At 36.0% G+C, this 12,771-nt stretch overlaps 1 protein-coding gene across 34 annotated transcripts in view; it reads right to left on the bottom strand.

The window, feature by feature from the left end:
- Nucleotides 1-12,771, bottom strand: part of Clasp2 (cytoplasmic linker associated protein 2) — a 184,432-nt gene that overhangs the window by 41,124 nt on the left and 130,537 nt on the right. For 12 of the 34 annotated variants that reach the window (XM_033757053.1, XM_033757056.1, XM_033757061.1 and 9 more), the window contains 2 exons: nt 3,008-3,171; nt 1,436-1,514 (listed from right to left, as the gene is read on the bottom strand). In XM_033757053.1, coding sequence (XP_033612944.1) covers nt 1,436-1,514; nt 3,008-3,171 — 243 coding nt within the window. Of the gene's footprint in view, nt 1-1,256; nt 1,308-1,435; nt 1,515-3,007; nt 3,172-7,797; nt 7,801-12,771 lie in introns of all 34 variants that reach the window. The other 22 variants (XM_019208237.2, XM_033757055.1, XM_033757071.1 and 19 more) reach the window with 3 other exon arrangements.

The following is a 12,771-nucleotide window of genomic DNA, read 5'->3' as shown; positions in this document are numbered from 1 at the left end:
CAGATAATAACAATATTTCAAACATTGTATGTTTGAAAATTGCTAAGAGTGAATTTTCAGTGTTCTCATCACAAAAATATGCAAGAAACGTAAATATTAAATAGCTTAATTAAATATTAAATAATGTAACTACTGTACTCCACAATGTACATATATAACAAAACATCATGCTGTACTATAAATATTTACAATTTTTGCCCTAGCACAATGACTTGGACATGAGTTCAAAATACTTATCAATAGTGTCAAGGGGTGGGGATTTAGCTCAGTGGCACAGCGCCTGCCTTGCAAGTACAAGGTCCTGTGTTTGATCCCCAGCACCAGAAAAAAAAAAAAAAAAAAGTCAAGTAAATTATTCTTCTGCAGATCAGTTTTCAAAATAGAAACGTGGAAGAACCCCTTTCACAAAGTAGCTCTAAGAAAATAACAACATGTTGAGTGCAAGTCAATGCTGGTAAGAAACAAATTGTGATTTTGAGGTACAATTGCATTTAGAAACTTGAAGGAAAAAAATCAATCTTGAGCAGTTAACACTGTGGAAATATATCTCGTGCAGAATAGAGCAGAAAATACAAGACTTGCAAAAAGGCACATATGCTTGTTATTTCCCTGACTTTAATCTCATGTGAAACACCTTTAGAAAAGAATACAAATATTAAAATTGGTTTTCTCTTACATTAAATTTAATCATTTTAAATCACAAATTGGAATCAACCTGTTTCACAAAAATTAACTGGAAATATGTGGCAAATAAAAACTGAGAAAGCTAATCCTGATTATAAATTTTATGCACATTTCAGAAATATTATAATGCAAAAAATGTTACTGTTTCTATCAAGGGGAATTGAAGAATGGCACTGAGATCAAACTTAAAATTTTTGTTTACTAAAATAAGTGCTTAGGCAAAAACTGCTATTTTGCCCAAAATATCTATAAAACTCCTAAGACTGCAGCTAAGAAAAAAAGAAGTTTTGGGAAATCACAAACATAAAAATTAGCTAAAGACTTTATAAAGCAAAGTGTGCATTGCCAGCTTAGGGTTAGATGGCCATACTTGTGATGCCTTCCAAACTGTATCCCCATATGCTTCACCAAAAGGTAGTTGGGCATTTTATAACATTTGAAATAAAACATGTGCATGCTTAAAAGGCTTACAAAGGTTAGTAGTTGAATACAGATGCATACAAACATTATCCAAAACACTGCAGAGAAAGTTAAGGAAAGAAATAATGAAGATTAAAACAATAACAAAAAACCTTGGAGCTCCAAAAAGAGTGAAGCTGGTCCCGAAGTGCTGGCTTGACTGTCTGAAAGTTTATAAAAACAAAGCCCACTGATTGAACTGCTTCGTACATGATAAATACAAATATAAATACAACTTTATCAATAAAACATCAGTTCATACAATGTCTTAAAAAAAACCTCAAATTTTTACCTTTAAGCTTGGTGTCTGGGTCTGATCAACGGTAAATCTCATTAGAATATTAAATTGAAGATCATTTGGAAAAGATTCTCTGAAATAAAAACAAAGGAAACCAAAAAAATTAAGCCATGCATTTAACAAACTTCATTAACAAACTTCACAGCTAAAGACTACACAAAGTGCCATATAAAAATTGTGATGAAGTAGTGTCTGGTACAGTCTATGTGGTACAGTGGACCCTTGACATACAAACTCAATTCATTTTCAAGGGCTGGTTGTAACTCAAGTTGGTCAAGTAAAGGCTCAGGCTCCTCTACACAGCCTTCAAAGTCTCTCTCCTGTGCATAGGCAGATCTCGGTGTCCTTAGAGAGACACTGACCCAGGATTTCTCAATTAACCCTACAAAGGAAAGGATGTTGTAATGTTCCTTTCAGAACTCTTTAAGGGTTAAATCTGTATCTGAGACCATCTGGAAGCACAAGGGGCCGGCATTTGGGTCTTAATTCAAGACTTTTGTCATCAGTTAAAACTAAAATTCTGGTTGTAACCCAAGTTGTTTATATGTTAGGCCAGTTATAACTTAAGAGTCCACTGTACAATATACAATAAAAGCACTCCTAGAAGAATATAAACATTTGCATTTTTCCATATCACAGCATTAAGAAGCAAGTAAACAATAGTTTATCTTTTTTTGGGTACTGGGGATTGAACTTGGGATCTAGTGCTTGCGAGGCAGGCGGCAGCACCACTGAGCTAAATCCCTGGCCCAACAATAGTCTGTCTTGCTTCAAATATTGATTTCATAAAAAAAAAATGTATTCAGTTAAAGGTTCAATATGTTCAGACATGTTTCCCCACACTTAAAGTTTATATTTTAGACTCTAACTTAGTAAACGGATATTTGAAATGTCACTTGAACAATCTACATGGGAAAGTACAAATATATCCATGTTTCAAAAATCTTCTGAAAAGAGAAAACAGTCTTAAACCTTATAAAATACTTATTTTTACATTAGGTCAAGTCAATAGCCAACCCTACTTAGCAGTACATCTTCAGTTGATCTTAACCAAAATGCTATGACACGACTGTAGACTTTTTTTTTTTTGAGACAGAGGTCTTGCTATTTTGCCCAGGTTGGCCTCAAGCAAGCTTCTTACCTCAGTCTCCCAATAGCTGGACCTAAAGGTCCTATGCCACCATGTATGACTCTAGATATGTATTATTTAAGATAAAATACTAAATCAAATTACTCAAACCAATAAAATTTTTACAAAAGAAATGAATTTATTTTATTATTATTATTGTTATTATTTTTATACCAGGGATCAAACTCAGAACCTTATGCTTATGAGGCAGGCGGTGGCACAGATGAGCTTCATCCCTGGCTCCAAGAAATGAGTTTTATCTAGGAAGAATATTGCATTAAATACACAACATGACTGGGCAAAATGAACAATTTTCAGATATTGCCTATGCAATCTAAATTGTTTGAAAGGAACCAGAATTCTGAACTTTGAAGTATAGGAATGAAATATTCCTAATAATTATTGGGTAAATTAAAAATATATGCAGAAAATATTACCTTGTAACATCAAGGGCTTTCTGAACTTTTGCCTGAACAGACCCAAGCAAATCAGCACCCATTTTTTTTAGGAGTTGTGTCAGCAGCACAAACAACCAATCTTGAAGATCATCTTTGTGAACTTGTATGAAATCTACTAGAGTCTCCAAAAACATGCTGAATACCTACAGTTGATAAAAGGGGAGACAGGAAGAAAAAGGAGGAAATATTGACCTCTATGCTCAATTCAAAACTGAAATAGAAGGGAATAGAGGAATCAGAGGCACAGCGATTGGCAGCCAAGCGGAAAAACAATCTCTCTTGGTTTTCATTGGACTCTGTGATACAAGAGTACATTTTAACCGTTATTCAACTTCTGCAGAAGTTCAACAATTAGCTATTCCATGCAGCATCACTTGGTAAAGAAACTTTGGCCATAATGGCTGGCACACCTAAGGTTATCACTGATGCCACAGCTTATGATTCATTTTCTAAGAAATGCAGGGGAAAGGACTATCCATAATCTTACTCTCTGCTTTTCGGACAAGCAGCATTGAATGAATAGGGGATGACCACACTAACAACTACCTTAAAGTATAAAATTTGACATAATTAGAGAATCCTCAGATTTCTCAAAATGACAAATGTCACAAACTTTTTGGTATAACATGTTATTTAGTAAAACTGCCCCAAAAGTAATTTGTGATAAATATAATGGTACCTAAGAGTCTATACCTAAATTTTAGTGATTTTAAAAAGTTCCTAATGGCAAGCTATTAGTATCCATTTCTACTCATGCATTTTATACTCAGTTAACATTAGTTTACCAGCTTAAATTTTTTTTAAAGTGACAAGACGCTAATACTTATAAAAAGTGACCTACAATAAGCTTGTATTTCTTCACAAGAAATTCAACCCCACCCTGGAAGATTTACTTCTATGTAAAAAGGAAAAATTTCTTGATGCTCAGTCATGATGTATTGAGGTGAAAAATAATTTCAAAAGTAATTTTGCTAATTTGAGGAGTTTGTCTTTCAATGTATATTTTATTTCTTGAATTTCCTTTATACAGATATATACAAACTTTTTTCCTTTTTCTGTTAAAAATGAAGTTCTGGGCCAGGGATTTAGTTCAGTGGTTCTGCTGCCTGCCTCGCAATTGTGAGGACCCGAGTTCAATCCCCGGTACCAAAAAAAAAAGGATTTTTCTCTGTTAGAATTATAACTAAGCTTTAACATTTGAAAAAGTTAAAAATAAAAAATACACCGCACTTAAGATGCTATATATTTGTATAAGCAGAGACTATGATTACTTTAAATTTTCTAGCACTCTCTAGTACCCAGGTAGCGTCACCTGGGGTTATTAATAATAAAATAATAAATTATAATATAATAATTATAAATAATAATTAATTAAAGCCTGGTGTGGTAGCACACGCCTGTAATCCTAGCACTCAGGAGGCTGAGGCAGAAGGATCACTGAGTTCGAGACCAGCCTGTGCTACACAGTGAGTTCCAGGTCAGTCTCAACGACATAGTGAGACCCTGTCTCAAAACCCTCCCCCCAAAAATTTAATAATAGGTTCTTATTTTACAATGTAGATTCCTTTAACTCCAGTCCCACTCTTCCCCTCAACCACACCTCCAAAATGTGGCTTTCCTCAGGTTTCAAATTTGGATGAGTACACACTTTACTTAAACTGTCTTTGGTCCTCTCCTCTGAGCCCAGAATACTGTTGAAGAACTTTATAAGACTGAGTCTATGATAAATGCATGGATCTAATCTACCATCCACTCTGATTGGTTACCTGACACACCATTCAGCGATGTGCTGGAGTGATTTCAGGAATTATGTGAGGTGTTGAAATCAGCAACAGCAGGGATAGTCAGTCTCACTTCAGAAACATTAAACATTATACAAATTAAGACTCTCTTCTTCCCTAAAGCTTATTAGCAAGTAACTCTTATTTTTAATTAGGTGGTTCACTTTCACTGGCATTAACTCTTATTATTGTGGTATTAAGAATTGAACTCAGAGAGTGCTATAGCCTGAGCCAACCTCCTCCTTTTAGAATTTCAAGACAGGGTTTGCTAAACTTCCCAGGTTGGCTTTGAACTTATGATTCTCCTGCCTCAGTATCCTGAGTAGGTAGGATTACAGGTGTGTGCTATCACAACTGGCTTCAATGCTTTCATATTCTCTCAATGATTCCAACTTTAAACTTTTGTACATGTAAAATCCATTCTGAAAACCGTACCAACAATATAATGCCTATGTCAATCCTCCCATTTTATGGATAAGTAAGCACAGAAGTTGGAAATTAAGTGACTCATCCAACATTTCACAGATGGACAGTGGCTGGGCCAGCACGTAACTCCCTTGTTTTCAGTTTTATTCTATCACTTTTTGCTAAATGGCTTATCTCACTGACTTTACTGTCTTGCAACACAATGTTCTCCATGACTTTTCCCTCAATTTGCATTCTACTATACTTAACATTCTAATAATAATAATTTCTCTAAAGAAGAACCAATTTTATTCATTTTAAAGCTAATCTTCCTATTCTGTATTTTTGCTCTGTAAAGCACGGCCTGTTCTACTATCTTTTATTCTGTACTTAAATTTCCTTTGGTTACCAATGCAAAGGACACCAGCCCAGGAATTATTTCTTTAGTTAGCTTCCATCCTATTGCACCCACTTTCTCATCTTCTAATTGTGATGTGTAATAGTTTTTTCTTAAATCCAAAATGCTTGGCGATTCCTGTAGCTTGACACTGTTTTCTTTTTGTTATTGCCCTTCTTTCTTTCCAGGAGTTCATTTAAATCCTAAATGCCTTCACCCTGATTCAGTCTTCATCACAAGTGTGAACTCCTCAACTTGTCCTCTCTAATCTGTCCGATGAGGCCCAGAATCTCCAGAATAGCTCTCTCTTTTGGCCTTAAAATATATTTATCTTATTATTGTTGTAAGCACCAAGCTTTGCTGACTTCACATCTGGATTACTGCACTAACCTGATTTTAACCTTTATATTTCCTTTATAGCAGGAATCATTAAATCGTTTTTATAAAAAACTGAGAGCAATTATCAAGGCTTTTTAATCCATATGGACTTGAAACTACTCAATCCTGCCACTGCAGCATGGCCATAGACACCACATAAATAAACCAGCATGGCTGAATTCAAACGTAATTTTATTTACAAAAACAGGCAGCAGGGCAGATATGGCCAGTAGGTTGTATTTGTGGTATCAAAAAAATTTTTTTTTGGTACCGGGGATCAAACTCCGGTCCTTGCACTTGCAAGGCAGGCAGTAGAACCACTTAGCTAAATCCCCAGACCTATGTGATATAAAATTGTGATACGATTTTTTTTTTTCTGATTTTTTGAGACAGGGTCTCACTATGTAGTTGAGACTGACCTGGAACTCACTATGTAGCCTAGGCTGGTCTCGAACTCACAGCTGATACTCCTGCCTCAGCCTCCCGAGAGCTGGGATTACAGGTGTGCGCCACCACGTCCGCTATGATACGATTTTTTTGATAGAAACAAAAATCTTTAAAGATCTCCTGTCTATAGGATAATATCTCAAACCCTTATATAGAGATCTAGGTCTCCAAAATATGGGGGTATCTGGAAATATACATTCTTTATCTCTCCCTCTTCATTCATATCTGTTATAATCCCCAATTTCCTACCCCTCCCCATTCATTCATATATAGTACGTGACTCCCCACAAAGTTTAACACTGAAGTCTCAGCCAAGAAGCTTCTTGGATTACTTTAAATGATAGTCACTGATCTTCCCCAGTTAGAACTTAACAATTGGACTAGCTATTTATGGTACTATTTCACTTTTTCTCTGTCAAGATCTTAACTGCTATTTTTTTCAAGGAGAATTGTAACTATCTGAAGAACTTTCTTTTGGTTAAACATAATGTGAGCAGCTAAATAAAAAAAGTGCTATTTATAATACTCCACATATACAACAGAATCATTACTTTTCAAAAATAGTTATATCCTATCACCTATCAGTGTTACTCATCGATCATATATACACACATACATATGTATATATTCATATATTTTAATATATTTTACCCATAATATATTGGAAATTCTGCACAAGTTTATTTATTTTTTGGTACCGGGGATCGAACTCAGGTCCTTGTGCCTGCAAGGCAGGCGCCGGAACCACTGAGCTAAATCCCCGGCCCTGTGCACAAATATTTTTAGTCAACTGCCCTTCTATAAAGAATTTGTCTCAGATGTTGATATTTTCCTATTACCTTACCTAGGATTAAAGGGAAAAATGGATATGCTATAATACTAGTTGAGAATCAAGGCCCTATACACCATTCTATTTGCTGTTTGGAAAAACAAAAAATAGTAGAAAGTACATAATATGGGGTAGGGGCTAACAAAGGAAAAATCTTGAAACTTGAGAATTATTTTTAAACCTTCAGTGAAATTAATTTATAATCTTACATATCTCAAAACTAATTTGTTGAGACAAAATTACATACTTGAGCTATTACAATTGAGGCAGCCTTTTCTTAAAACTTGCTTATATCTTAGGTGTGCCAGTCATCAAATACAGAACAGAAGAACATAATCAAATTAGATTAATTAGTAGATTAAAAAGCACATCTCCAAACAGAATGACAGTTTGCATAACTGCAAATAGCATTTCGTGGATTGCAAAGGGTCCAACACTGCATGAACTCTTTGGGAGAGAAAACAGAGAAAAAGGGTTAATTTCACAGTCATGCAGTAAAGTTAGGCTTCCAACAAATATTGAACCAACTTACTCTCTATTGAGAGTTCCAACACAGGGGACAGCATGCAAAAGGAAAAAAAGAAAAAAAAGAAAAACACACAAATTAGTCGCCATCAATGCAAAGTTCCTGTACGGGAAGAACAACACTTAGAAAATAAAAGTGACAAATGTTTTTCAAAGTTTTATGAAAAACTCAAAATAGTTTTAAAAACAAGAATTAAATGAATAGTATGGGAGAAGAACATATGATTATCCTATGTTTCTCTTTTACTTTCATGTCAAGGAAATTAAAAAAATAGAAACAAAAGCTCTTTTTCTGTAGGTCCTAGTATTCCTGTGCCTCAACTGCTGGAAAGAACACCCAAGAATAAACAGAAACTCACTCTCACATCTGAACAGTGCCAATATTTAGTCCTAAATATTGTAGTATCTAGAACCCCCCTCCCAAGTAATACTTTCCAAGTCAAACTATTTCTTATGAAGGTCTAAAACAATTATTATTGTTTAGAGGTTAACTGTACCACAAATTTTTATACTCCCCATGTAAGATGTGTGTTGGAGGCTCCTGCTTCAAAGACTAAGAGCACCTGAGCTACCTAGAACACTTGTCAGGAGAAGACATGTGACTTTCCTAAGCAGGGCATGCAACTGGGCTCCAGTTTAGCTGTCACAGATTAAACTCCCCAGCAATCCAAGACTCAGAAGCATGGTTCAAGAGGTAGGATTACAAAAGGTCATAAATCGCCAATTCTTAGCATACACCTTCATGAGGATGACTTTATTCAGAGTTCCTCCCCAGAGTCTAATGACAGAGCCACAGGATAATTTTGGACAACTAACAGCGCCTACACTTGAGGGAAGAAAGTGGGCCCAGAGTAGTCAAAATAAGTATCTGCCCTGCACTCTTTATGTTTAAAATATTACATTAAATATTTTAAAATTTATACAGTGTTTGGTATGTTCTAAGGGTTTTACATATATTGACTCATTCAATTATCACAATCTTATGAGGTAGATATTACTATAAAATCTGTTTTACAGATTAAGAAATCAAGGTACACAGTGTTAAGAATGTGAGATAGGATTTGAACTAAGCAATCTAGTTTCATTGTCCATATTTCATTACTGTGTGGTGTTACCTCTCTATATTAATATTAAAACATTGTGTTATAACCTGCTGCTTTATAGAGTAAATTACTGTCATCCATATATACTTGTTAGTTATCTATTTTTATACTGTACTCTGTATTTGCAGATTCTATATCTGAGGATTAAACCAGCTGGACACCAAAAATATTTGGGTGAAAACTATCTGTGCTGAACATGTACAGTTTTTGGTCATTATTCCCTAAACAGTACACTGCAACAACTATTCATACAGCATTTATTTATTTATTTGGTACCGGGGATTGAACTCGGGTCCTTGCGTTTGCAAGGCAGGCCACCAAACTGCTGAGCTAAATCCCCGGCCCTCATACAGCATTTATATTGCATTAGGTATTATAAGCAATACAGAGATGATTTCAAGTGGGAGGATATGTGCAGGTCACATGCAAATACTACACTGTTTTATTTTACTGCAGAGGATCCTGGAATCCATCCCCCAAGAATCCTAGGGGGCAACTACATACATGAAGTTAAAAGTTTACTAACAAATTATAGACAACAAATAACTTCAACTTTCGATCTGTATTTACTAACTACATTATTCCTATGCCAGGAAAAATCCTGCATCTACTTCAGGATTTTCTGTACTCAGGAAAAATTACTTTCCAGACTATCTGTAATGTATACTACAGCATGACTGATACAGACCCTTTGATTGAAAAAAATCAGAGTAAAAGATTCTAGGGGCTTGAGCAGGTGTTCCTGACTGAAGGGAATATAGACTGCTGCTCATAACCATATTCTTTAAGTGTCCTCTTTTTGCTGGGGACAAGAGATGGTCTCAGCTATGTTGGGCAAAAAGGGGGACAACTTTCACTTATTATGGAAGCCAGCTGCTACCGAGAATCTGTTAACGCAGAGACTGAAATACTGACTTAAACCTAAAAGCACATGGAAAAACGCACCCAACCACTGCTAATGGTATAAGCTGTCTTAAGAACACACTAAGGTTCACTTTAGAGGCAAGGCTTTGTACAGTTTCTGCTCTGTAAGATTTTTAGGACATCTGAGGTTACAGAGAAGAAATTCCAACTCAGAATGGTGATTTAATCCATTCAAGAAAATGTGCTATCTAAGCAGGGCTACAAGGACGCTAAACTGAGGAAGAAAGGAAAGTGTGCCTGATATACTTCAAGCTGTAAGGAGGACATGGCACAGTGGGAAAGTGATCACAGCCTGGGCTGAGAGGAAAGAGTAGATGCAAAACTGATAGGCTTTGTTTGGACATTTTCTTTAGGACTTTAAAATAGTACGGACGATTTATCTTCTAGAAAGATTACTAAAGCATCCACTGTGGAAGATGAAAGGGGTCCAATGACAAAAGACGATTGTGCTCTTGTATATAAAAGTGTACCTTGATTAAGTAAAATCACTTTTATGTGTTTATATGCTTTTTGATCTGTTACTCTGGTTGTTAATATGTTCGGGTTAAGTTGATAAAGACTTAAAAATAAATAAATAAACCTGGCAAATAATAACAACAGTAACAATAGCGGCAGCTGCAACAACAAAACATGGATAGAGGGAAAAGGGACATAAAAAGAGTCAAAATGTGTTATATACCAATTCCCCAGAATGAATACAATCTTTCCCCCCACCCCAGTACCAGGGACCAAACTTAGGACCTTGCACTTGCCAGGTAGGTGTGGTGCCACTGAGCATCTATCATCTATCCCCAGCCTGAATACACCTGGTTTTGTTTGTTTGTTTGTTTGTTTTGGGTACTGGGGATCAAACACAGGACCTTGTGCTTACAAGACAGGCAGCGGCAACACTGAACTAAACTCCTGGCCCCTGAATCTTTATGTACTAAAAACATATAGTAATAGACATTTTTTAAAAAGATGATTATGCCCTGAATTAGTAGTATAAACAGAAAGATATTTAAAAGGGTTAATAGGTTCAAAGGATATTTCTAGAATAATGCCAAGTTCTTCACTTGGGTAACCAAGTGATGCAAGTATCATCTAATAAGATAAAGCAATGGAGAAGGAAGAGTAGTTTTTTTGTTTTTGTTTTTTATTTTGAGACAAGGTCTCACTATGTAGTTGAGACTAACCTGGAACTCACTATGTAACCCAGGGTGGTCTCGAACTCACAGTGATCCTCCTGCCTCAGCCTCCGGAGAGCTGGGATTACAGGTGTGCACCATCACGCCTGGCTAGGAAGAGTAGTTTTGAGGCTGAAGATATTGTCAGTCCTCTGCAACTGTGTATTCTTTTTATTCTTTTTTTTTTTTTTTGTACCGGGGATTGAACTCGGGTCCTTGTGCTTGCGAAGCAGGTGGTGGAACCACTGAGCTACGTCCCTGGCCCGTCTGTGTATTCTATATCCATGGTTTTGACCAACCGTGGATCAAAATGTTTGGAAAAAATGGATCTGTGTTACACATGACATTTTTTATTATTCTTCCCTAAACAATAAGTAAATCAACTATTCACAAAGTATTCACAGTGTATTAAGTATTACAAGTAAACTATAGATGATTTGAAGTATGTGGCTGGGGATTTAGCTTAGTGGTTTCCGCTGCCTGCCTCACAAGCACAAGGACCTGAGTTTGATCCCCAGTACCAAAAATAAATAAATAATAAATAAAGCATGTGGGAAGATGTGCATAGGTTATATGCAAACACTATGCTATTTTATATAAAGGACCTGAAATTCAAGAGGTGATCAAAATATACAATATTTAAATTTTTAGAAATTACATGGTAAAAGACACACTGCCATTAATTTTTCTACAAAATACCTCCTCACACTTCAAATGCACTTATCCCATCATTCTTTCCATCTTCTGATGCCTTTCTGGAAATCTTTGGTTAGCGTCATTATGAGATGTGATAAAAAAATACAGTAATAAGCTGGGGATTTAGTTCAGGGACAGCGCACCTGCCTCGGAAGCACAAGGTCCTGAGTTTAATCCCTGGTATAAAAAATATAAATATAAATATATAATATATATACATATTAGTGAATACTGCCAAGTGCCATTTAGTGGAAAGGCAGGCTTGTAAAAACATTAAAGTGTGTCCTCATCCACATTATTTCCCAGATCTGGCATTGTGTGACTTCTGGCTTTTCTCAAAGGCAAAATGACTATGAAAGGTAAATGTTTTCCATCAGTTCAGGACACTGAGGCAGCCATGACAATGTAACTGAAGACACAAAAGAGGACTTCCAGAGCTGCTTCAGAAAGTGGCAAGAACAATGGGATAAATGTGTTCAAAGTGAGGGGAAGTTATCTTTAGGGAGATTAATGGAAATGTCTTTTAGTGTAATAAATATATTTTTTGAGACAGGGTCTCACTGTGTAGGTCAGATTGACCTATATGTCACTGTGTACCCCAGGCTGGTCTTGAACTTGCAGTGATCCTCTTGCTTCTGCCTCCTGAGTGCTGGTACTACAGGTATGTGCCACCATGCCTGGCTATAGTTTACTGTAATAAATCTTTAAAATAAAATTTAAACATTCACTGCAGTTTTTGATCATACTGTACATCAATTTTGGTTTCCATGGGGGTTGCAGGAGGGGCGTTGGTCCTGGAACAAATACTACAGATACTGAGGGATGAATGTAAGCAACAGTGATGAAACTAAGTGCAGAGGAAAAACAGACTGGAAATACATATATGGGAGGCATTAGGAAAGTAGCTGAGGAAGCTTCAATAAGGTATAGTGTGAATAAGAAGGCCTAGGGCAACATGCTACGCAATACCAATATTAGTAAAACCAGCTGATAGGTGTTTGAAAAGAAGAATAAAAGAAATAGTGTGAGGAGACTGAATTAGGTATAACAGAAAAACCTATCTTTTTTCCTATCCCATGCCGCATTCCTTAA

The sequence above is a fragment of the Fukomys damarensis genome, unplaced genomic scaffold (genome assembly GCF_012274545.1).
Source record: "Fukomys damarensis isolate Sample0158 unplaced genomic scaffold, DMR_v1.0_HiC HiC_scaffold_28, whole genome shotgun sequence".
NCBI classification, from domain to species: Eukaryota; Metazoa; Chordata; class Mammalia; order Rodentia; family Bathyergidae; genus Fukomys; species Fukomys damarensis.
Note: the sequence above shows the minus strand (reverse complement) of the source record. Positions and strands in the feature narration are given on the sequence as shown.